The 26,745-nt window shown below is 44.8% G+C and overlaps 1 protein-coding gene across 3 annotated transcripts in view; it reads right to left on the bottom strand.

Moving 5' to 3' along the window:
• RUNX2 (runt related transcription factor 2) overlaps window positions 230-26,745 on the bottom strand; it is a 246,724-nt gene continuing 220,208 nt past the window's right edge. For 2 of the 3 annotated variants that reach the window (XM_003482203.4, XM_005666074.3), the window contains 2 exons: window positions 6,128-6,193; window positions 230-4,614 (listed from right to left, as the gene is read on the bottom strand). In XM_003482203.4, coding sequence (XP_003482251.3) covers window positions 4,136-4,614; window positions 6,128-6,193 — 545 coding nt within the window. In that variant the 3' untranslated portion in view covers window positions 230-4,135. The remainder of the gene's footprint in view (window positions 4,615-6,127; window positions 6,194-26,745) is intronic. The other variant, XM_005666073.3, reaches the window with a different exon arrangement.

Genomic DNA, 26,745 nt, shown 5'->3' with positions numbered 1-26,745 from the left:
CCCTCCTTCCTTCAGACGGCAGGCTGCTACGGAAGTGAGGGCACTGCTAGACTCTCAGCCCACCCCTCTCCAGGGCCAGGACTACCCAAGCACCCAGGGCTTCCCGAGGTGGTAATTCAGGAGCTCTGCTCTCACCCAGCCCTGACCAAGTAAGAGCCCAGGTGTAGGCAGGAGTGGGCGTCAGACTAGAGGAGAAACCGCGAAGGAGAAAAGACCCAGTGTACACACATAACAAAACCAAAAAAGCCATTTTATTGACAATTAAATTCAAACTTCAAATTAATATTACAGTCATGAGAAAAAAATGCCAAATAATTCAATTTACAGTTGCGACATACAATACAAATAGTCCCTTTGAAGTTAAGAGTAAACTCATCCACAGTCATGACCTGTGGCACAAAGCAGAATTTGTACAATATGTGCACGGAAAGCAAATCTTGGGCAACAGCAATGGGGGGGGTAAAAATTAAAATGAAAAGCTCGTATTTACACAAAATGCTACAAATATTTTTGTTCCACAGAAATCTAAGAATGGTAAAGCATATCCAGAAAAAAAAAATGGAATTTTATTCAGAATACCTAAGAAATTACTGTAAGTTATGGTTCTGGCTGATATATTTCAAAGTACTGCATGAAAAGCAAACAGTTATTTGTAAACATGAAGTAAACAAACATCTAAAAAGTTCTCACATAGAAAATATTTTTGAAATGCATTATCTTTTTAAGAACAACAAATTCAAGGTCTGGAGGAGTCATCTTTTATTTATTGTGGTTCTTCCGAATGTCATCGGTATAATGATTGTTTTTGCTAATGCTTGTGTTTCCACGTATTAACCTAGACTCTGAGTCAGTCCCTTTCCTGGGAACGGACGCAACGATACACCAGGACACACAGCTCCTCCCTCGGCACTTGCCTTGGATGGTCCCTAAGGGTGTGGAATTCTCTGCTCACTTTTTTAAAAGGCCCTGGGGGGTGGGGTGGTAAGACAAAAAGAGCGAACCACAGCTGACTTGTGGAGTCTTTCAGTTCCAAGCTGGCAAGCTGGGTGCCATTACACACACACACACACACACACACACACACACACAAACACTACAGCTTTGGTACCTGTTCTGGGACTCTGACATCGGTTCCAGCAGGTTTCAAAAGTGGCTGGATTGATCACACTGGAAACCAAGCCATTTTCACCTGCAGGAAGTGGCGTGTTGGCTAGTTCAGAGTTCTACAGTAGCAGAAAGCTTTTGCTTTGGTCTTGAAATCACAAATCATACACACGACCCAGTGCACAGTAAGAATTCGGTTTAAAAAAAAAAAAAAAGATAGAAGAAAAACGTAACCCTCAGGGTAAAAAGGGGCAGAATTTGCTCTAAGAAAGGTAAATTATCCCACTGGAGTGGTTGGAGTGAGGGGAGAAGGAAGAAGTGCTTGAATTTTTCCCAAGAAAATAAAACTTTTAAAGTGTTTCTGGGTTGCTGCCTGCAGCCACTATAGTAACATTTCAACACACAAAAAAATCCCTCAAGTCACTTAGTATGTGTCCTGTAAACTTAAAAAAGCCCTTTCAACATTAAAAAAAAAAAAAGAATGTACAGCTATAGTACCTCTTTTATTAAATAGGGCACATACAGCTAGCACTGGTGATAACGTTTTTATGTCAATGACCTAGGATTGAAATGTGTAAACCAGACACTGGCTTTTTTAAGTGCGGCTTAAACAAACACATATTTTTACACTTACAAATAAATGGACAGTGGCGTGCTTCAAGCTACCACACACAACAATAAATAGTATCAATGACTATTTCCATCTTATAATAGAAAAGTGGCTTATTTTATCTAAGCATACTTGGTATACAACCTTTAGAAGGCAAAGTGTTTTGGTTTGCTTTGGTTTTTTCCCCCTTGATTTTTATTAGGAGGCGTCAGGGTGAATTCCCAGGCGAATAGCACAGGTCCAGTGCCCCCACAAGGCTGCCTGGAGGTGCCTGGTGGCCTATGAAGTGAGCTGAAGGAGTACTAGGGAGCAAGGAAGGGGCCTCTGGGAGCTGGAGGCAGATCTCTGTAAGGTTCTGCTCGGGGTAGGGGGCACAGAATTCTAATGAAGAGGCCTTGACCTGTGGGGGAGGGTCTGCCCAGTGGTGTCACGAAGTGGTCCTGGCTTGGATTAAGGATTCACACTGGAGAATTTGCTGTGTGGCCGCCAGGAGGGGTCAAAGTGCATCCGACAGGAGGGCTTCGGCTCAAGTTCACATGCAGTAGTAGACATCAAACTCCACCTGGCCTTGCCTTCCTGCCACCCGCCACTGTGAGAAATACGGACATCCAAGGGTGTCTATGGGTCCCCGCAGCCCGTAGGTGCTCAGATCAGCTGCCTGCTGGGACCTGCCTGCTCCTTAAGGTGACCCTGCTTCCGTGAGACAATGACTCAATTCTGCTCCTTTAAATGCAAATTCTGTGGAGAGCTGCCAGGGGCCCCAGGCAGACTTGGGTTCCCCTGACTTGCAGTTTGGTAAGGCGGGTTGGGCAAGACTCCCCCAGTGCAGTTTTACGTTCCTGTACTAGGTGTATCATGATTGATCCTTTAGCCACATGCGTGGCTTTAAGCCGACTACATTTTCACTATGAAGCCTGGCGCTTTAGAGGTTTGCTTGAACTATGAAACCACAGAGCATCAGTCTGCAGTTCAATGATTCACTTGTGCTTGTCTTTTTAATATGACAAAAGTCATCATTATTTCAAAGAAATTAGGAAACCACATCACCCCAGCATTTCATGCTGATAAAGGGCCACATAAGTGATAAAGGACTAAGAGTTGGGTTTTGTTTTTGTTTTTGTTTTTAATCTCTAATGATTGCTTTTGAAAAGGCAAAGCTGGGTTAGAGGCAATCAAAGAGCTGAAAGACCTAAACATAACATTTCCTTCATACATCGCAAAAACAAGCTACATCTAAAATATTTGGAGGTGGAAGTATTTTTTAAAAATCACATTGTGCCTGGATGAACTGAAATTGCTTAGCAATATTTCAGATATGGCTCTAGCCCACGGAAGAAATTTGTTATTTAATAAAGAGCACTTTTAGAGACCGAAGTCAACACATCAATACACTAAGAAATGTTTCAAGGGTCCAAATGTCATTAAATAATTATAAATATATCTTTAAAGTTATATGACCATTCACGTTAGCAAGTTACCTCAGATTTTACACATATTCATAATTTAAAAAAAAAAGAAGACAAATAACACACAGCCAAACGCAAACACTATCTATATACCATTATGGCTATAATAAGGTATTGCCATTTTCAGTTTTGCATACAAGGAGGAGGAGGGGGGAGGCGTTCGGGAGGGGATTTCTTTTGGGTTAAATGGGAAAAGGGGTTAAAAAAAAAGGGTATAAAAAAGTAAAATAAAAACCTATCCCGATCAGTATTTTTGAAGCCACTTTCTGAAAGGGAGGGGTGGGTGGGGGGGAAACAGCTGAAAACTGAACCGAACAGTTGGGATGAATGAATGCTTGCAGAGAGCGGGAAAGCAAAGGTTACTCTGAATGGATGGCAGCATCGGCTCCGCCTCCTTTTTCCTCTGCGTGCACCTGGCCTTGTAAGCGGGTCTGCCGGAGGCAGTGGGGGCCACCTCGAAGCTGCCACCGACTGGGGGGCAGGGTGGGGGGGCAGGCGTGGTTTCAAAGCACAGGGAGGAAGCAGCTGTGCTCTTCTTCCTCCTGACCTTAAAGTCCACCTCTCCGAACCGGCACGTGAACAGGTTATTTAGGATAACGGACCAAACACCAACAGCAACAGATACCTTTTCTCCTGTGTTTGTTGGTACAAGTACATGTTAACTAGGAGACGATCTGAAACCTGATCAGGATCGTCTCTGTCTCTCTAGGGCTTCTGGCTTCTCAAGAGCTACCCTCTTCCGGTTGCAAGATTATGACAGAGTGAATGCAAAAAAAAAAATCTAAAAAATAGGCACTTGGCAGAGAGCGAGTTGATAACATATATATATATATATGTATTATATATATATATATATATGCACTCTCTCTCTATACGTATAGGTTGATCCATTTGGGATGTGCCCCCCACCCCGCCCCACCTCCCCAGACACCGCTGAGCCATGGCTGAGGACATTTCAATAGGGTCGCCAAACGGATTCATCCATTCTGCCACTAGAATTCAAAACGGTTGGGGAACTGCTGTGGCTTCCATCAGCGTCAACGCCATCATTCTGGTTAGGCAAATTTGGATTTAATAGCGTGCTGCCGTTCGAGGTGGTGGTGCAGGGCGGTAGCATTCTGGAAGGAGACCGGTCTCCCCCGGGCACCATGGGGAACTGATAGGGTCCTGACGAGGTGCCATAGTAGAGGTATGGAGTGCTGCTGGTCTGGAAGGGTCCGCTCTGGCTTTGGGAAGAGCCCGGGTAGGGTGGTGGCAGGTAGGTGTGGTAGTGGGTGGTGGCGGACATACCGAGGGACATGCCTGAGGTGACTGGCGGGGTGTAAGTAAAGGTGGCTGGGTAGTGCATTCGTGGGTTGGAGAAGCGGCTCTCAGTGAGGGATGAAATGCTTGGGAACTGCCTGGGGTCTGAAAAAGGGCCCAGTTCTGAAGCACCTAAAAAATTACAACAGAAGATGGGGGGGGAAACATCTGTAAATATCAATTAAAATAATGAAAGAATTAAAAAAAAAAGAGAGAAAACTTTAGCTTCCCCCAAAGAAACAGCAAGCCACACCCATTTTCAAATGCACTGGTCATGGTGCAGTCTTTTTTTTCTTTTTTTTTTTCTTTTCACCTTACAGACTTAGCAGCGGTTATCCTCAAGGGCTTCCTCCACCCCCCGAGATCCCAAAGGGTTTTAAAAACCCAAGTGTGTGCTAGGTCACGTGTGGAGACCAACCCAACACTCCAATCCGATGGATTCACTCACCAGACTTTGAGACTGAATCTCCATTGGTTTTTTTTTTTTTTTTTCTTTTTGTTACATGTTGCACCTCAGAGAGTGGAAAGCGATTTTCGCTAAGTCGGACACGTTTCGTGTTCTCACCCCCATTTCAAGAAGTTCCAAAATGGTATCGGAAGTCTTAACAGGGGCCCTTCCCTCAATGAAGGAACCTCAAAAAGAGATCCTCACAGGGGCCTATGGCTTCAACTCTTAAAATAATGTAAAACCCTGTTTTATTCTTCATCTTAGTAACAGTTTCCATCAAAGCAAACCCGAGTACAGTGTGTTCTCAAACTATCTTACCTATTTGGGGATGTAGAGGAAGAGTCTGGCCCTTAGAAATTCTCTCCAGGGTCACAAAGTAAATAGCAGGTTTTGAAAGGGGTGGGGGCAGTGCTTAGTACCTAAGAATCACTGCATTTCCAGTCTGGATGGGAGATGTAGGACCTGATAAGGCCAGGCGCCCACAGTAGCTTTGGGGAAAGGCTCACTGGGAGAAGAGATAAAAGAGAAAGGCCGGCCACCTTCTATAGCATGAGCTTCAAGGCCAATCTGAACGGGGAACCTGGAAGCAAAGACAGTTTTCCTCTAAAACGTAGAGTTCTTTAAGTTCTAAAGCTTGATAGGTATTTCTGGTGCTTAACTTATGAAACCACAATTATAAACCACTTCATGTGGAAATTCGTCTTCTGAAATGCCAAAAACTTAGGCGTTGTGATCTTTAAAAGACTGGGTTATGATTTTCTAAGACGGACAGAATTGTGACAAGCCCTTTGATGATACTGTGTTCTTAAGATTCTGTTCACACCTAAAAATCTTCCCGTTCTTTGGATCTCACAGATTGGCTCTTAATAGCTTTTATCTATCAGGGGAAAGAGGACTTAGCACTTCCACAGCTTCGTTTTTATTCCGCCCTCGTTTTTTGCATACTACAATATTTATTAAAGGACATCCGAGTCGTTTTTCTTTCAAGGTGCTGCCCAAGAGGTGTTAAGTTTTGTTAAAATGAGCACTGCCTGCAATCTTCCTAAAATGCTCCCAGTAAGTGCCGTGATGTGCATTCATAATAAAAAGTGACTACGTCAAAGCAGTACATCCAGGGAACAAGCTTTTCTCACAAATCGGACAGTCCCCAGCAGACAGCCCCACCCAGCCCAGCCCAGCAATTGTGAAAAGTCTCACCTGCCTGGCTTTTCTTACTGAGAGTGGAAGGCCAGAGGCAGAAGTCAGAGGTGGCAGTGTCATCATCTGCAAAATGAGGGGGGATGAGCTCTAAGTTCCCTTCCAGCTCTAGTTCTAGCGCCCTGAATTCCAAGACGGGAGAAGCAACAGCCTTGGGGGAGGGGGAGAGAAGGGGGAGGGGAAGAAAGGGAGAGGGGAGGAAAAAGGAGAGGGGACACGGGAGGGGACGGGAAGGCAGAGAAGTTCCCACCCTCATCAGCACCTTCCCGGAATCCGCAGGCCCAAAAGCAGAGGGTAAGAAGCTGGCGAGCGGCTTCTAACACCAGAAGCAAACACTTTCAAGATGACAAACCAAAACTAGCACAGTCTGGGCAGTTACGCTCTGCTTTTTATAAATTCTTCTCTCCTCCACTGGCCTCTACCCAACCCCTCCCAAACTCTGACAAGCTCAAGTCGAAAAGAGGTAGAAGTAGTGATTGTGATAGAATCTCGCCATTGGGAGCCGGCAGAGATGCGCCGTCTCCCCCTGCCCTGTGCTTCTGGAGCGCCCTGGATACAGGAGACAGGATACAGGACAGGCAGTTTGTACAGAGACCACACAGATGTTCTCAGCCAGCCCGATTCTCATTGCAGAGTATCTAGGTGAACTTGGGTCCGCAGAGTTAATAGGTATAGGCAGGCCCCTTCTGTATGCATTAAGTTCAAGGCTCAGCTCATGTGAGAGAAACCAGAATAACGTAAGCAATTTCAAACAGAGAGAAGTCACACTTCAAACATCAGAGTTGCCCCCCCCCCCAGAAGCCCAGAGCTCACACAGATAGGCTTGTCAATGTAAAAAATGCCTCTCTGAGTAATTTACACTTGAAATATATTAAAATGCCATGCGGTTTCCTTTATTTTGATACAGAAAACCTCGTTAAAACCCTTATGTGGGATCCTGCCAGTAAGCTCCAAAATGGTTTGGAATTTCTCTCTCCATCAACCCTCCCACCCCCAACTTCTCTATTTTATCTGATACGTTTGGCTGATATTTTTATCATCCATCACATGCCAGGATCACTGCACCTTTTTGCGTTATAGATGCTGGCTAACGTAAATTGACATTCATTTCTCAATTAATGAGCTCTGGCTGTGGTTTACAGAAAACGATGCAACTCATGTTTTGCAAGCTTTACAGGATTTTAACCATTTGAGACTGTCATGTCTTGAGGATTAACTCCTTCTGGACCAAGAGAGCTGGAGGTGGACTTTAAAAGGACTATATCGTAATTTTCATAATTTACAAAAATTAAAATGTTTTGGAATTTGCTTAGTCATTTTGTTTTACCAAGAAATGTTTCTGGAACATACTGCATTGTGTTCTGCAGGAAGAAATTTGAACAACTTGCTGCAGTACCACGAGATCTCATATAATAACCCATGATAGGGAGATGGAAGGTCCTGAGCTTAAAAAGAAAGACCTTAAGCCCCTTCCTAACCTTCAATTATTGATAATAATTATTATAGAAACTCATGATATGTAATTAAACTATTTAATTGAATAGAGCTGTACCCGTACTTCTAATCTTTGTTTTGTACATGAATTCAGGGATTTTTTCATTTCTTTCCTTTTTTTTTTTTTTTTTTTTTTGCCACACCCAAGGCACGTGGAAGTTCCCAGGCCAGGGATCGAACACCACAGCAGTGACCCAAATCTCCGCCGAGACAGTGCTGGATCCCTAACCCACTGAGCCACCAGGGAACTCCAGGTTTTCCTTTAGACCGCCTTCTTGGGTTAGTTTGAGCTTTTGTCCTAAACTATTCCTACCTGTGTCACCAATCACATTCCATCCAAACTTGAAAAATCAGACCTACATATTCTATCAACTTAAGTAAAGAAACTATAGTATCTACTTATTAAAAGGATCCAGATGAAAGCCTGGAGAATTAGCAGTGACTAACGTCAGAATAACAGCTTCTCGCTCCCCAGAGCCACTTTAAACCTGACTACTACCTTCAGATACACACAGCCAGTACTGCCAGGAGGTATGTGAAACCCAAGATAAACAGGGCGCACCTTCCCGAGAGGCTGGTTTTACTCAACGTGGAGGCCAGGGTAGGCTCTACAGTAAACGTGGGTGTGATGTGGAGGAGAATGCCACCCTGGGGTGAATTTTCAGACAAATGAAAAATGAAGGCAACACAATTCTGCATTCATGAAGCTTTAGGACACTTGGGGTGAATGTTTGGATAAACAAGTAAAACATGACTTCAACAAAATTTTGTACTTGTGACGCCTTAGCTTATGCCCTCAGATGACCTAAGCTACCAACTTATCCTCCTCTGCTGCTTGGGGTCCTCTGATGGAAAAAATCCAAACCCCTCATTTACGGTTTAGGGAAGCCTACTCTAACCCGCTGACAAATTGGAAAGCTAAGCAGAGAAGAAGAGCCATTTACTCTATAAAATCAAGGCACTCCAGAGAGGCAGAGCTACAGCTGGAAAAGGCCTCTTGGACCCCTGACTTTTCTGCAAGCTTAGTTATCCTTGAGGAATTTGGTTGACACAATCACATACATATAAATTTTTTTGGAAATATACAATTTATATATTCAAATATATAAATATATATTTATAAATGTATATATTTGTATATAAATATATGTATATCATATGTCTATGTAATATATGTATTTGCTTATGTATTTTATTTATGTATATGTAAATATATATATACTTTCTTTTTTTTTTTTTTTGGTGTGTCTTTTTAGGGCTACACCTGAAGCATATGGAAGTTCCCAGGCTGTGGGTTGAATTGGAGCCACAGCTGCCAGCCTCCACCACAGCCACAGCAACACAGGATCCAAGTCTCATCTGCGACCTACACCACAGCTCACGGCAATGCCAGATCCTTAACCCACTGAGTGAGGCCAGGGATCGAACCCACGTCCTCATGGATACTAGCCAGGTTCGTTACCGCTGAGCCACAATGAGAACTCATAAATGTATTTTTTCCATATTTACATATATATCCATGTATTTGCTGTCTTAAAAGTCTACTGGCTGAAATACAGTTGCCTAAAAATACTTCAGTAGGCTCCTCTCGTGCCCATGTGCTGCCCCAGTGAGAGATATGGTCCTTGAGATACTATTTTTAAACTCTGGGCAGGTCTTCTTGCTCTAATCTGCTGAATGGTGAGCACTTAGTTCAGTTGCTCACGGCATAATGTGAATGAGACCAGAGTCAAGGGCTTGATTCTCTTAGGACCTGCTGGCTCCCTACAGGCACACTTCATTCCAAGCCACCCTCTGCAGCCCCAGTCAACAGTCAGACAACTTGCTGACATATACAGCTGTCCTAAAGCCGCTTAAGTTTCTTGCTCATTGAAAAAGCAGCAGCAGTTCTCCACAACCTAACATACCTGGGGAAGAATATATTCATAAAAATGCCCATGAGCTCACATAAAAGTAAAATTGGTATGAGAAGTAAAAATGTCTGGCCCCCTCCTCGCAAGGTCTATGGGGACGAAGGAAATAGCCTCCCTGGACCCCCACCAGCTATCTTGGGTCCTTAGAGCAAGTGGAAAGTGTGGTGGAAAGAAGCAAAACCGAGATAAGGCAGAATGAAAGAGAAGCTCTGATTGGCGATCCTCAAGCCTGCAATCCTCCACTCAGCATCTCTCACACTCTGCTGTTGAATACAAGTCATCTTGGGTCGTTCCTGACTCCTGACTACAGTGAGCTGCTGTGGGCTGTGATCTGTCTAATCCTCGTTTGTCTTCTTCCCTTTGGTGCTCAGAAGCAATGATACTTGATGTTTCTAGGCTTTTACCTAGTACTATCCCATGCATTTCCTTTTTCTTTTTTTGGTGGGGTGGCATACCCAAGGCATATGGAAGTTTCCAGGCTAGGAGTCGAATCAGAGCTACAGCTGCCGGCCTAGACCGCAGCCACAGCAACGCCAGATCTGAGCTGCATCTGTGACCTATACCACAGCTCAGGGCAACCCTGGATCCTTAACCCACTGAGCGATGCCAGGGATCAAACCCACAACCTCACAGATACTAGTTGGGTTCGTTACCACTGGGCCAAGTGTTTTCTTATTTAGTAGACCCTCTGGAAAGAATGGGTAGTTGAACATGGGCAAGTGGGGCTCTAGAAAGAATAGAAATAGACATTTGGAAAAGAATATCAGACTAGTTACTTGCCGCTCAGGGATGTCAGCCAAGAAACATGGTACCCATGTACCACCTACTCTCAGCAATGGAATTCATACATCCCGGCCAACGAGGGCAGGTAGGGGTGGAGGAAAAGGATCCAGGGGGAACCTAGGTTGGCAAATGCAGAGCCTTCTGTTCTTTTTTAATGCAAAGGCAAAAACATACAGAATGAAAAGCCATCATACGTCTCTGCGATGAGGCGTTCACTTGAAAGCGTCACTGAGGCCTTTTAAATAGCAGGAGTTATTGCTTCGACAAATCTCAAAGAAGGCCCAAGCAATTTTTCTCTACCCCCACACAGCATCCTTTCAATTGGAACACATAATACACGAGATCGCAGAACCACTTGCCTTAAGAACCTTCTTGCCTTTCCACAAAAGTGTGACTATCCCCTGTCCCAACCGCTCGATATATAATTTCCTATTTCACTCCTGTTCTAACAGCATTTATGTTCCAGATCACTCTTCTGGGCCCTCTGCTCCTACTTTACTGACTTATTAGCTACTTTTCAACTATAAAGTAAGTATTGGATGGTAAAGATCATGATTATTTTCCTCTCATATCCTCAGAACCTTCTACATTAGAAGAGCCTACATTTTTATTTTTATTTTATTTTTTGTCTTTTTGCCTTTTCTAGGGCTGCTCTGCAGCATATGGAGATTCCCAGGCTAGGGGTCTAATCGAGCTATAGCCACTGGCCTACACCAGAGCCACAGCCACGTCGGATCCTTAACCCCCTGAACAAGGCCAGGGATCGAACCTACAACCTCATGGTTCCTAGTCGGATTCATTAACCACTGAGCCACGACAGGAACTCCAGGAAGAGATTACATTGTTAAAAAAAAAAAAATGAACTTGTATGAATGGGTGGATAAATGAATGAATAAGCAAATTAGTCTAGAGGTCAAAAACTCTGCACAATATCAATGGTACTTTTTTTTTTTTTCCTAATGGCTGCGCTTGTGACCTGTGGAGTTCCCAGGCCAGGGATCAGATCAAGCCACAGTTGCAACCTACTCCACAGCTGCAATAACACCGGGTCCTTTAATTCACGGTGCCAGGCCAGGGATCGAACCTGCACCTCCACAGCAATCTGAGTCACTGCCGTCAGATCTTAATCCACTGCACCGGGGCAGGGACTCCTAGTTGGCACATTTTCAACACATGAAGAACATAGCTATTACAAGAAGCATTAAGCAATGCTGACATCAAACCTAAAGTGTAACTCAAATACCATTCCGCACCTATAAAACCTCGGAAAATCCTCTTTAAACGGTGCGCAGAGTTCTTTCCAAGCATCATTCCGTCACTGGAAATCACGTTTCAGACAGGGGACCACCAGTGGCAGTCACCACTAGTGAAGCCTCTGTTTTACCACCAGTGTTGTCCTTGTGTCCTTAGTGCTAGTAGGGGGTGTGAAAGGCTACACTGGGGAGCCCTGGGGAGCAGAGAGGAAGGAGGAAGAGAGCCAGGCCAGAAATGCTCTGGGAAGGTGAGCCGGTGTACTCCTCTCCCTCTGGATCCCAGGGTAACTGCTGCCACTGGATCGTGTTGTTTATTTGGAGTGGGTAATAAAAGTTAACCGAGTACAACTGGCATCCTGCCTGCATTTCCAAACCATCTACAGAGCCATTAGATCAGCATCACCCAGGACTGTGGATGACCCTGACAGATCCTAAAGATCTTTACAGAATGGCAGCCTGGAGGCACATGATCTGCAGGACACCCAGAGACGAAAATGAGGGTCTCCTGTCTACTCTGCTGCCCTGACAGAGTGTGCCCGAGGGAACAGGGACAGCATCCGCCTCGGGCTTCCTTACAGCTGCATGAAGAAGGATAAGTGGGACACACGCAGAAGGGGAACATCGTCCACCTTTCCAGGCCAGAGACCAGAGGTGTCCCCCCAGCCCAGCACACAGCCCCCCTCCCCTGGGTCTGACTGAGCAGCTCTGCAAAGCCTGTGTGAAAAAGAAGGCTACTGGCATAGTCAGCATCCTCTCATCCACTCTTCCAAGGTCATGGCCCATTACTCTTTGGTGGCAGGAAACATACTCAGCGTGGTCCCTGGAGCTGTGCTCACCCCCAGGCTCTCCGCCATCTCTCTGCTCTCTGTCAGACCCAGGCAGGTAAGCAATGTCTGCAAAGCTCATCGCTACACGGGGACGTCCCGGATATACAAATTCTTAGCATCTCTTCCTCGCTGTTCACATCCTGACCGTTTACAAATGTAATGTTACCACCCCACACATTTTATTTTTCATCGTTTTGGCCACACCCATGGCATGTGACAGTTCAGAGGCCTGGGATCAAACCCGAGCCACAGCAGCAACCAGAGCCACAGCAATGACACACCAGATCCTTAACCCACTGAGCCACAGGGGAACTCCACTCCATGCATTTTAAAGCCCCATCTTTGGTTTGCGGTAAGTGTTTTCATTTTCCATTTTCCTATGTTTCAGTTTCCTTTCCAACTAAAGGGAAAACAAATTAAGAATAAGAACCATGTGTCCGTCTTTTAGATCAACCTGGCACACGGTATGATACTGAGAAAGGACAGGCATTTCCCCCAAAAATGTGCTAAGTGGAGGAATGACTAGCATAGTCCCAAGCAGGCAACATGACAGAAGCAGAAACGCCATGTAAATATTACCTAAAAAAGCAATTTTGGACCAGATGCAGAATTATTACTTTGCATTCTCCATATTGAAGTTTCAAGAGATTTTACATCAGTTTCCTTAATTTCCCTAAATTTGTCCCCTTCACACCAAAATGATCGAGTATCCACCACTGAATTAGTTTTGCCTTTAATTTCATTAGATGATAGTTGGAAAAGTACACCCTTTGTGGGAGAAATGTCATGTGGATCATGCCGACGGAGAAGAAACCAGCAAAATGAGAATCTGAAATCAATTTTTTGAAGATAATGAAAGGTCAGACTAGCAAACGCCATAGTTTTGCAAAAGCGAGGAAAAGTGTCTCAACTATCCAGTATAAATATTTATTTTCCATGTTGTAATGAATTGTACTTTTCCACTGCACTCTCACAAAATCTGAAAGACCAGCTGATCCCAAGGCTAAGAAAGTATGCTACGCTGAAGGAAAGCAAAAGAAAAAAAAAAGCAAAAAACACACTTAACCTGGCAATTTTCAGAAATGTCCATCAACCCTTAAACCCACCCAAATTTTGAGGATATTGCCGGAATATTACATTTCCTCTTGGTGAGGGGAAGGGGGGAGGGGGTGGAAGGGGTGTGTATGTGTGTGTGTGTGTCCGCGCGTGCGTGTGTGCCCGCGCGCATACACACAGGAACGGAGGATAAGAGAGAAGGAAGAAACTAAAGGGTGAGTGGGGCAGAGAAAGGGAGGAAAAATGAGAAAGATCGTCTTGCTAGGCCTTGATTAAGAACTTTTTAAAGGCTCGGAAGGGTGGATGGTCTTTGAAAGCAGATCCGCCGCAGGAAGGAGGCCAGCACCCAGGACACCGTGTCTTTCAGAAGGGGCCACCCACGGTGCCGTGGCGGTCATGTGACTGCTCTGTCACATCCTGAAGCCATTTCCAGCCCATGCACACGTCTGTGCTCCCATTTAGAGAGGATGGGATATATTGGGAACACACATATGGAAACACTTTCAGAGAATCAGTTTCCATGAAATTCATAATGAGCCAAGTGGCTTCAGATGTGGTTGCGTTCCTCCGATTAGCCAGAAAAAAAAAGGGGGGGGGGAGAAAAAAAGGAGGAAAAAAGGGACAAATCCACCCTTTCAGACCTTATTTCAGTTTCAGAGAAATTAAAAACCACTAATGACTTCTGGCTACCAAAACACGGAGCCACAATTAAGAGAGGAGGAACTAGGAGAAAAAGGGAAAAAGGTTTAAAAGCAATAGCCTTTCCCTCCTAAAAATAACAGCTTCGGTATCAGTAATCTTATCTTAAATCAGGGGAAGGCTTTCCTGTGGTGGTACCTGCCTAGGGTGGCACAATTAACTCTCCGGCATCCTGGCCACATGCAGTGCGCATGCGCACGTGTGGGGCGGGGCCGTGCGGAAGGAGGCAGCGGCCCGGAGACCCGCTTTTATTTGATAACATATGTGGCCAATTAAGATTATTTTAAAAATTGCAAGTCAATGATAAATTGTTCCTAAGTAAATCTTTCCAAAAAGCCTGCATGCAAAAGGAACAGCCTGGCATTTTCCTGTGGCCCGTGCAAGTGGTAACTCAGACTATATTAAAAGCAGAAATTTATGAACTGGTTGAGATATTATATATTAGACACCCAAGCCTAGCTGATAGGAGAGCATGAAATACAAGAAGGGAACAAATGGCGTGCGGGGCCGCGGAGGAGGCGGGGGGCGGTTTAAAGAGGGACATTCAACTGATCTTAGTAAGGTAAAACATTATGTTTATATTCAAACCCAAAAGGGCATATTAAGGAGTAAAATTCACATAAATTTTAAGGTGTAACAGGAGACGTGAGCATGCTTTCTAGGGAGGAGTTGGGGTTGCTTTGGATTACGTCAGCAGAAAGGGGACCACAGAGCCGAGGAGACCCGGAGCTCCCTCTGCCCTTTGGGTGCTTTGAAGGAAAAGTCTGAGGGGCTCTTCTTTCAAGCTTGGTAGCAGCCTAACCCCCTTGTTTAGAAATGCCTGGGCTGGGGACACGTCTCAAGATCAGTCTTTGCTCCAACCATAGGCATCCTCCAAGGAATTTTATTTTGTAGTCACAGGATCCCATGGTGTCACAGCTTCTACTAAGAGGAAAGAGTGGGGAGCCACACCCCACAATCAAAGGCTCCCACCTGCAGTGCAGCATTACTCCCTGGATGATGTCCACTGGCCGCAAGGCAGTAACTCCTCCCCCCAGCCCTGGGAAGGAGACAGTGTCACTGACCCCACATGATGGAGGACACACTGAAGCTCAAAGAAGCAAAGTGATTTCCTTAAGTTATAGACCAGTAAATTCATGGTGGCCCAGGACCTGGCCCTAGACCTGGGGCAGAGAAGGGAGGCATTCACCTTCCATGGTCCCCCTCTGAGTACAGGGATTCAGTGTCACTGAAGGCAAATTTTAACACACTGGCAGCCATGCCTACCTGGAGAGCACAGAAGTAAAGGGTTCTGATCAATTAGCAGGGAACGCCCTGGGGATGGAGGTGGAGGGGGTATGTGGAATGGGGAGGCTGATTCCTGCCCCCTATTTTCCGTGGGCGACTCGGCCCTGGAATTCTCAAATTGTCTTTAGTGCTGATACTCGGTGTGATCACAAGCAAATAAAATCTTAACATTTCTCAGGTACTCTCACTGAGTGAATCAGAACTGGCGAAAGTCCACAGCAAATAGCAAACATCTCCATCTCAATACGATGTTCCTTCTTAACAGTCTCATCTGAGTCAGTAGAGCCAAAGAAGAAGGAAAATCAAAAAATCTGGGTCCAAGCTAGGGAAGACATGCGTTGAGACTCAGAACTCTGAAAACGCCCAAGTAACTCCACATACCCAGCTCTAGACCCCACCAAGCTCTTCTGCAAAAAAACAAACAACAATACCGACAAAAAACCTCGAGCCTGTTGCCGTGGGGAAAGGCGCTAGAAGAGCAAATAATCACCAAAGAGACCTCGTTCCACCGTCCCCTAAATGCCCAGACTGTGTGCTCAGATGCAGCTCAATTCTCCCCTTAAAGTAGGAACAGACTTGCACCTCTAAATCCAGCTCCAATCCAGTCTCAGATTCTGCCTATGACGGAGTCTAGTGCTGACTCAGGAAGGCCATTGGGTGCGGGGAGGAAGTGTGATGCCTCTGAGGCATCGCTCAAAACACAACAAATTTCCCTCAAAAGGCTTAGTGCCCTGGTGTGGTGCCACAGCCCGGAGGCCACTTTAGACCTTAGCGCTTGTGACTCAAACCACCTGATGCTCCAAGACCCAGCACCAGACGACCCAGGGGCTGTTCAGTCTTGAAGTCGGCTCCTCGAGCTACAGCCATCCCAGGCCTAACCCAACCCATGTAGATCTAGAAATCAAAGCCACAGGCTTCAGTCTCAAACTGTGTCCTGTCAGGACCTATCCTTATCTTTGTCCCCTCACCCTCTCCAGTCAGATGCACCCTCGTACGTGCTCACTGCTGATCAGGCGTGGCATCGGTTCCTGGCCCAGGAAGACCAGCTCAGAGGCTTCCTGGTTGTGACCGAAGGTAGCCTCAGATCCATTCGGGTGTGTGTTGTCAGTATCATCCGCCACCTTCCCACCCCTTCAGGCGCTGGTTTACACTATTCCCTCTGCCCTCAGTATCCCCACCCCCACCCTATCTGTCCCTTGATACCCTAAGCAACCTTTTTTTTTGTTTTTTGCTTTTGCTTTTTAGGGCCACACCCATGGCATATGAAAGTTCCCAGGGTAGAGTTCTAATCGGAGCTGCAGCTGCCAGCCTACGCCAGAGCCACAGCAACACAGGATCCAAGCCGCATCTGCAACCTACACCACAGCTCACGGCAATGCTGGATCCTTTACCCACTGAGTGAGGCCAGGGATCGAACCCGAAACCTCATGGTTCCTAGTCGGATTTGTTAACCACTGTACCATGATGGGAACCCCAGACATTCAGAAAGATTTTATATGCGTGAGGAACAAGGGATATGATGCCAGGGTTACTTAAATCCTCATCTCCACCTGCAATGTGCATGTGCCTTCTGATGTCTGCCTGTCCATCTTCAGACATCTGCTTTTCCTGACCCACTACACCTGTTGTTGACCTGGACCCAAAGGGCTCGAGTAGTTCCAGATCCACCAGTTCTGAGGCACACCTTCCATTCTAACCTGTTCCCCAGGTTTGCTTCCTTATCCTAAGAGCAAAAACTTGTTCTGGCTTGCTTCAGTCTCAAGCAAAGTCTCCTGTCCCATGTCAAAACTGACTCTCAAAAAATAATTCTGTTAAAAAACCAGGGCTTGGAGTTTCCCCTGTGGCATTTCTGCAGCACCAGGAAGCAGGTGCGATCCTGGCACAGTGGGTTAAAAAGGATCCAGCTTTGTTGCAGTTGTGATGTAGGTCGCGCAACTGAGGCTCAGATCTGATCCCTGGCGGGAGAGCTCCATACGCTGCAGATGTGGCCCAAAAAGGAAAAAAAAAAAAATCAGGTCTCAAGTGTATACTTTGCTTTTTAGGTTGTCACTGTTTCCATACATCTGATTTTACCTTCACAAAAAGCCACACTGACAGGTACCAACCGATAACGAAGTTTAGTCAAAGAAAGAATGCACTGTCTCAGGGATGAAGCAGCAGAGCCAGAATGAAGTTTTCGGGGTTTCCTAACTCATTCCCCCCCCAACTCGATTTCTCTCCTTAGCATCTCCTACTTTTCATCCTAAGAGAAGTCCTGACTTCTGAAAGATATTTCTTTAACAATAGGGATCATTTTCGATTGAATCTTTTCTTAAAGTGATGACTTTTTTTCTTTTGTTTCTCTCTCTCTCTCTCTCTTTTTTTTTTTTTTCTTTTTTTGGCTTTTTAGGACTTCACCCATGGCATATGGAGGTTCCCAGGCTAGGGGTGGAATCTGAGCTGTAGCCGCTGGCCTACACCACAGCCACAGCAACGCGAGATCCAAGCTGTGTCTGCCACCTACACCACAGCTCACAGCAACGCCGGATCCTTTAACCCACTGAGTGAAGCCAGGGCTGGAACTTGCGTCCTCATGGATGCTAGTCAGATTCGTTTTCGCTGAGCCGCAAGAAGAACTCCAGTGATGACTTTAAAAAAGCATGCCTTCTCATTTGGGAGGTAGAGCTCCGATAACGTCAGAAGCCCAACTACCTACCTTTTATTTAACTGAACGACTGACTCCCTTTGAAAAGAACTTTTTCTTTGTTTCTAGGATTGAGCCTTAAACCACGGACGAGAATCTTCACAGCATCCTGGGACAATGCTCCTTACATAACTTCCGACACAAACACAGCGTTGTGGTAACTCGTTCCTCTGACAGTCTCAGAGTTTTTCCACTCAAGCCCTGCACACGGAATTAACTCAAAACTTCTGCAAAAAAAAAGTCCCTTTTGGAGTTTGATTTGGCATCAGTTTCAAAGAGCTGTTTGTATATTTTAGAATATGTAGAATTTTCCTTTGATTGAAACCTCTCTTTTAACAATGGAGAAGAGATGATTTCTCTTCTGAGTGATTGAAACAAAAACAAACACATTTTAGTTACATAGGACCTTGTTCTCAAAGTGGGAGTTTTTTTTGACAGAAATCAAACCCTACAGATGGTGAAGCTTTTGGCAAAAGCCTTCAAAAGGCCAAAGCCAAAGAGTGAAACTTTTCTGGTTGGAAGAGATAAACAAATACTAGAGCAAATTGAAAAAAAGAGAGAGAGAGAGAGAAAGCAAAAGAAAAATAGGACCTCCTTTCACTTTCTACTCTGCTCGATCACATTCCCTTCTCAACTCACCCACCATCCGGGCAGAGGGGTTTCACCCCCAGTGTTTATTCCTGGTGCTGTGTAGTCATAAACTCGCCGCAAATGGACAATTTCAACATCTGTTTGTGGCTACTCCCGACTCCCTGTATTTCTCTGGGACGCTCTCCCAAGTGTAAACAGACACACCTAATTATGTATTAAGGTGTCTGAGAGGAGCTACTTGTTTTGATCACCAAAAATAAATAAATAAATAAGTAAGAGGGCCTGGATAGCTCAGTATCCTTGAGAGAAACACAATAAATAGTCCAGGAGTCGCTCCTCCAACAGTGGAGGTTCTCTGTCTGCCCCAAATCAGAGCCCTGTTTTTGCCAGCCTGAGAATCCTGTCCACTGAACCTGTGCTACATGTGGCCCCCAAACGCCTGGTCAAGATAGGCAGTGTGGTCGCAGGTGCAGGACAAAAAGGCTATGCAGTCTCTTCCTAAGGAATTAATTCGAGGGTAAAAAGAGGACGGGCAGAGGAATAGTTCAGAGATGGCTTATTTTTCCCCTCCAGATCATAATGGACACAGACAGCAATAGCAAAAAAAAAAAATCTGCAGCCTATTGGAAAGTCTAGCAGGAGAATATGACTCTAGAGATTGGATTAGCAGCCAGGGGTGTGGGTTCTGGCCCCAGCACTGCCCCTGACGGTAAGGTGAGCACAGCACAGCCCCTCCCTGACCCCACACACATTCCTCATTGGTAAAAGGATCGAGCTTGACTCAAATCATCTCCAGGGATTTCCAGCTCTAAAATCCTGCTTCGACTACCTCCATATTAGACGACCGTGAGAATTCCAAAATATTACCTTTGAAATTCTACCAGAAATACTCTTCCTCTCAAAGAAGATGCCCATCCCTTCAGAAACAGTATTACTGGTTTTTAAAATGAGGCATATTCCCCATGCAAAAAAAGATCAGGTTTTCCTCTCTATACATAATGCCAATTTGAAAATTTAGAATATACGTCCACAAAATAAAAGGTGTATAGCTGTTAACAACAGTTTGCAGAGAGGTAAAAAGAAAATGGAAACACTATGAGCTTTTGAGGAAAGGTTTTCGCCACTAAATCTAGCAGCAAGGGAGGATAAAATTCACGGTAGGCTCACACGTTCAGGGAGAGATATGATGTGAACTATTTCTCTTTCTTCTTGGTTCTGGATTCTTCCAGCAAATTGTTTTGATCTGAACTACCGAAAGTCCAAATAAATAATATTTATATCCACCTTTCCAGCTCTTGCAGGAGAAGCTATATTGTCAATGCATAATTTCAGTAGCTTAAGTTTCCTCGCCCCACATATAAAAATACAGACTTCCAGGTTTTGAGATTTCATTGAGATGGACATTGTTAAATCTTGAGAATAAAACTTACAGATTTACAAAATCACGAGGTGGATTATTTCCACTGTTGCTTCTGGTAAGTATCTGGTGAATTTTACTATTTATTTGGGGTTCTCTGACCTGCATCAAGCATAAACATTGGCTACTTAGTAAAGATTCCCAGTTTTAGGTCCCCTTAGTAGAGCCTGGAAAAACCTGATAAAAATCCCTCTTGGGATGACACCAACAGGCTTTTTGGTTCTGACACGGAGACCCCCCCGCCCCATGACAACACATAGTGGGGAAAGCACACGTGGAGCTCAAAGACTTGGGGTTCAGTCTTTATTCTCCCTGCCTCTTTCGCCAAGTGACTTAGAGGTCAAATCTCTGAATGTCTTACTGGCAGAACAGGGACTGAAATAACATCTGTACTCCAATGACCTACTGTCAGATTAAATGAGAATGTCTGTAAAAGTCTTTTCTATATATTTGAACCACTATCTAAATATTATTATCATTATTATCTGTGTTTTGAGAGCTCCTGCTGTGGCACAGTGGGCTAAGGATCCAACTGCAGTGGCTCAGGTCACTGTGGAGGTGTGGGTTCAATCCTCCCCCACCCCCCGCCCCGACCCCGGCCTGGCACAGTGGGTTATAAGATCCGGCACTTGTAAGGTCACAGCTGCAGCTCAGATTCAATTCCTTTACTGTTCTACACGATATATATATATTTTTTCTTTTTAGGGTTGCTCCCATGGCCTATGGAAGTTCCTGGGCTAGGGATCGAATTGGAGCTGCAAGCTCCCAGTCTATGTGGCAGCCATGTAACACGGGATCCGAGCCGCATCTGCAACCTATGCTGTAGCTCACGGCAACGATGACTCCTTAACCCACTGAGTGAGGCCAGAGATCGAATCCACATCCTCACGGCACTATGTCTGGTTCTTAACCCGCTGAGCCACTCCTACTAACTGTTCTACTCTAAGTAATGAAGCCAGAGAGAAAGGTTAAAAACTAACTTCCACAGCTAAAGAATCAGCCAACTTATTATCCGGAATTCCAATCGATCAAGTTTTCAGAGCCCCTGGAATTAGTCTAGATGTGCTATCCTATGAGATATTGATGCCCTTTGAAGTGTGTCTTATTTCGAGTCCCTAGAGCTTCCAAAACGCAATATAAATCCATCAAATAAATTTTAAGTAGATTAGGTCACTGAGAAATTCGTCCCCAGACTCTGATTTTTACTACTCACCTTTTTTTCTTTTTGCCCGGGCCCATAGCATGCAGAAGTTCCTGGGCCAGGGATTAAACCTGCGCCACAGCTGTGCCAATGCCAAATCCTTAACTATTAGGCTTGCAGGGATCTCCTCCTTCTTTCTTTTTTTCTTTCTTTCTTTCTTTTTTTTTTTTTTTTTTGCTTTTTAGGGCCACACTCTTGGCATATATGGAAGTTCCCAGGGTAGGGGTCAAATCAGAGCTGCAGCTGTCAGCTTACACCGCAGCCACAGCAACGCAGGATCCAAGCCTCGTCTGCCACCTACATCACAGCAGTGCCGGATCCCCAACCAGCTAAGTGAGGCCAGGGATTGAACCCGCATCCTCATGGATACTTTGGGTTCTTAACCCACTGAGCCACAATGGGAACTCCCTCCTTCTTCTTTCCTTTAAAATGAGCTTACAAATGGTGCTAACGATTTCAGGACCCGTCCCTCTGCAGCTTGGCATGACAGGAAGAAGGGGACACGTGTGTCCACAGAGGGTTGCTAACGATTTCAGGACCCGTCCCTCTGCAGCTTGGCATGACAGGAAGAAGGGGACACGTGTGTCCACAGAGGGTTGGACTTTTGTTATTCTGCCAACAGGAAATGTAAGAAGTGCTCCTATCATTGCAAGATCTTGAAGCAAATTTCTCGAACCACGGATGGAAAGTTTAGGGGCCGGAGAGGGAGGGAAGAATTTCTATTTAAGGCCCTGAAAGATTCTGATCACAGACTACAATGGTTATACTGAGTCTCTGCTACTGGAAGCTTCCTCCTTTCACCTTAGTTTGTGCTTATGAGATTCTGCACAGTTCAAGGTCTTCCCAATTTAAGGCGTACCCCAACGTCTCAGTCCTCCGGGAAGTAGCTGCCAGGGTGTTGACTCCATTCACGGCGAAGAAAATGCTGGTACCAGGCTTCCTTGTCTCAAATGCAGGAACTCGGCTTGCAAGCCTAAGGTAACCAACCCTCAAGCCCCTCGCCCAGGGGTCTCTTCATTTCAGGGCTGTTGCCACACACTTCCCGGCGTGATCATCTAATAGACCTGTCTAGACTTTCATTCCATCTTAACGGCAGAAGACAGCAGTATGTAAAGGCCATGAAAGACAGAAACACACACCACCTACATTTAAGAGACGATACACTGCTAATCAGCCCCCTACATCCACCTCATCTTGTACCTCACTGCACTGCAATCAGGGTTTGCACGGTGCCAAGGAAGGGGAGCTACTGGAAATAATCAGATTAACGGGTCAGTGAAAACAACTAAACCAAACACTGTCGGCTCTCAAAATGGATTGCTGGCCTGAATTTTCCAGGTGAGTGGTTCTGAATTCACCTAATAAATGAAGCAATTCCTGAATCACCACTTCGCGGTGGGGTGTATGAACAGTGTCTAAAAATTAACTAAGATTTTTAGAAGATGCAATACGATGCCCTTGAACGGAAACGAATGACTGGGGACAGAGCATTACTAAAATATGTTGACGTTGACGGTACAGGCAGATCCCAGCTCCAGTCCATGGCATCTCCATCTCCAGCCCTTCTGGGGGGGGGGGCGAGGGGGTGCGGGGGTGGGGGGCGAAGGGTTACAAGCCACCATGCTCTCATCAGGGCCACTGCCACAGCCTCCCAGCCATGCCCTTGCTTCCCCCTCATCCTCCTACAAATAGCCAGCACGACCTTTGCAAAACAGAAATCCATTTATATCGAGACCCTGCCTTAAAATCTGCCGGTGGCTAATCACTGCGGGTATATGCATATACAACCTTCTAATTTGACCAATCTGGTCCTGCATGACCTGGAGAGTCTCCTCTAATGTCATCTCCTCTTGTATTCACTGCGGCCACCAAGCATCCTTCTCAGCTTCGGGCCCCTGCACTAGCTCTCCCCACCGCCTGGGGTGAGCACCACAGGGCTGACCCCTCCTTGCCGTCTGGATCTCGGCTTCAGTGTTTCTTCTTCATCGCATCAGCCTCCTTTACTTTTTTCACAGCACCTACCCCTAGATAAAATGTTCTTATTTTCCACTGCCTACTCTCCCCCCTGTAATAATAACATGCTTCAGTGCTTTACACATTTCGTCCTCAAAACAACCTTTTGAGGTTGGTGGTATCATTATTATTACTATTAGCCCATTTTGCAGATGAAGAAATTGTGGTACAGACAAGCTAAGTCTTAATAACCCCGTGATCACAAAGCCAGTGAGTGAAGAGGCCTGGATTTAAGCTTAGAGATTCTGGCTCCAAAGACTGTTTAACCACCAACCACATCATTCGGCAGTAGCAAAAGCTGCCTGAGCTTTCCCCTTATTCATCACTGTATTAATAAAGATTTTTTTATCATGTGGTCATAAAACACCATGATAGCAATGGTTCACTAAAAGGAATTTTAATTCTGATCATATTTTCTCTAATATCTAGAGAAACATTTAATATTTAAAGAACATCTAATTTCTTTAAAGAAACTCTGGTCCTCTGATCCCATTTAGTCTGTCAACAGAATTTACCTGCTTTTTTGTGTTAGTAACCTTTAGCTTCTAAGATTCTTATTTCTCCCATAGGATAAAGTACAATCATGATAACTATCCTTAGGTAAAGAGAGTATAACACTGATACGTTGTAGAAAACCAAGCAAGGGTATGTACAATGCCCATTTTAAAAGTTCCTTCATTTTAAAATAAAGTTCGGGTTTTGAAACCTGTCAGCAGCCTCTGACACACATGCACACTTGTGACTTCACCATATACAGAAGCTCGCTGGGGTCAAGTGTCAAGGTCTGAATGTCCAGTTCTTTGGCATTAATGAACCTGATCTTAGATTGCTTCTCATCAGAATCAACCAAAGCATAAAACAAAGCTTTCCGTGATATCTGTGGTAGTTATTCCTATTAATGTAGTTCATAGATCAAGTACTATACTAGCCTTTATTCCTTTTTTTTTTTTTTTGACCACGCCCATGGCACGTGAAAGTTCCTGGGCCAGGGATAAAACCTGCACCACAGCAGCGACTTGAGCCACAGCAGTGACAATGCCAGATCCTTAACCTGTTAGGTCACCAGGGAGCTCCCACTTGTATTCTTATTATAGCTGGCCATATCCAGTTTTCCTTTTTTTTTTTTTTTTTTTTTTTTTTTGTCTTTTTGCTATTTCTTAGGCCGCTCCCACGGCATATGGAGGTTCCCAGGCTAGGGATCGAATTGGAGCTGTAGCCACTGGGCTATGCCAGAGCCACAGCAATGCGGGATCCGAGCCGTGTCTGCAACCTACACCACAGCTCACGGCAACGCTGGATCGTTAACCCACTGAGCGAGGCCAGGGACCGAACCCGCAACCTCATGGTTCCTAGTCGGATTCGTTAACCACTGCGCCACGACGGGAACTCCAATATCCAGTTTTCTGATGTATTGATTATCAAGCCTTCCAGGTCTTATTTTGGAATCACAGACATCCAAAGGTGTATGAAGTACCTTGGAGAATACCTACCCCAATAACTCATTTCACACCTAGGGAAACTAAGACCCATAAAAATTGTGAGGTGCTCAAGAGTTCAGAGGCACACCCAAAATCAGATGACAGGTTCCTCAATTCCCAACCCAGTGCTGTTTCCAACACACTTCCAAGGATGCCAAGAGAGTTGAATCACCGTGCCATATGCCTGGGCCTTAGAAGAAATCTTTTTCTGATAAACCAAGTCAATTCAGCACGATTTTACCGGAAAACTGCTCTTTTATCAGTATGAGGTTCAATTCTCTCTTGGGGTGCATGTCACCCACATGCCTCTGTCATTCCTGGACTAAAGAGTTAATGAGGCTTTACTAACCCTTCAAAGAGATATTAACCCAACTATATCAGGAATTACATTGAATGTCAATAGTCTACCTGCACCCATTAAGACGGGGATGGTCAGAGCCGGTCCCAATTGTATGTTATCAGCACCCAACCGTATGCTAGCTACAAGAAACTTAAAGCTAAATATAAAGACACAGAGAGATGGTGTGAAGCAACGGGAAATCTCCTTTGTTGCTGGTGGGCATACAAAACACACAGCCACTTTGGGAGACAGTTTGGTGGTTTCTTACAAAACTAAGCATGCTTTTACCATGCGATCCAGCAACTGAACTCTTTGGCATTTATCAAAAGGAGCTGAAAACTTGTGTCCACACAAAACCTATACACAGATGTTTCTAGATTGTAAGGTACGCACACTCCCCATGAAGGGGTAGAGTGTTATTAAAAGGAGGCTTGGAGTAGTCACAAGTGTATACTGCAAACTCTAGTGCAAACACTAGAAAAAAAGGTTAAAAAAGAAGAAGAACCGATAGGCTAAGGAAGCAGAGAAAAAGGGATCATAGGAAACAGTTAAGGCTGAAAACGAGTGAAAAGGCAACCACAGGATAAAGAACAGGGCAATAGAAAGAAAACCTTAACAAATATGTTAGATGTTAATCCAACTCTATCAATAATCGCTTTCAATGTCAATAGTCTAAATGCACTAATTGAAAAGACAGATTTGTCAGAGGGGGTCCAAAACCAAGACTCAGCTAATGCTTCAAAGATACCCCGGATAGCTACCAATTTCTAAAGTCAGAAAAAATGGAATTTGTTCTGTTAACTGCACCGCAGGTCAAACCTTCCTTTCTGGAATCTTTTTAGATCAACTCTCCACCCCACCTTGAAGCCACACTGAGAATCACTGTTTTCCCCAGATGTAGTTTGGGAGATTTTTATTTTATTTTATTACTGTTATTATTATTATTATTATTATTATTATTATTATCATTTTGGCCTTTTTAGGGCCGCACCCAGATTCTTAACACCCTGAGCCGAGGCCAGGGATGGAACCTGCATCCTCATGATTCAGATTCGTTAACCACTGAGCCACAACAGGAACTCCAGGTTAGTTACTTTTAATGATGAGGACCCCAACAGTATTATCAGACTTCTCCCTCTTTTCCTAGCCTGTTTTTATTTCCTTTGTGGCTTTTTCTGAGAAAGGGTTCTTCTTAATTCCGTATGGATTTCTTGTGACCACACCAGTGGGTTTGTTATTGATTTACCATGAATCACTGCTCTCCTTGGCACAGGGTAGAGTGTTTATAACCATCCTTCTATTTGCTATTATTATTCCATTAACAACAACATGATTACTCATTACAACGGGGAACTGGAATGGTGACCCACTGGGTTGGAGAGAACAGTGGCCAATGTTTGGATACAGAAACACTGGTCCTACCCCAGGCCACCATGCTTGGCTATGTTTCTAAGTCAGACACTGAAGGTCAAAGTCTCTCTGGAAAAGTTATGACACTTTCCTGCTTAAGAAATCCTTTGGGATATTCAGGGACAATGTTGCCTGAGCCATATCTGAATTTATATGACTTTCAGATACTTGAC

Source organism: Sus scrofa, chromosome 7, assembly GCF_000003025.6.
Source record: "Sus scrofa isolate TJ Tabasco breed Duroc chromosome 7, Sscrofa11.1, whole genome shotgun sequence".
Lineage (NCBI taxonomy): Eukaryota > Metazoa > Chordata > Mammalia > Artiodactyla > Suidae > Sus > Sus scrofa.
This window is presented reverse-complemented; position numbering and strand designations above follow the sequence as displayed.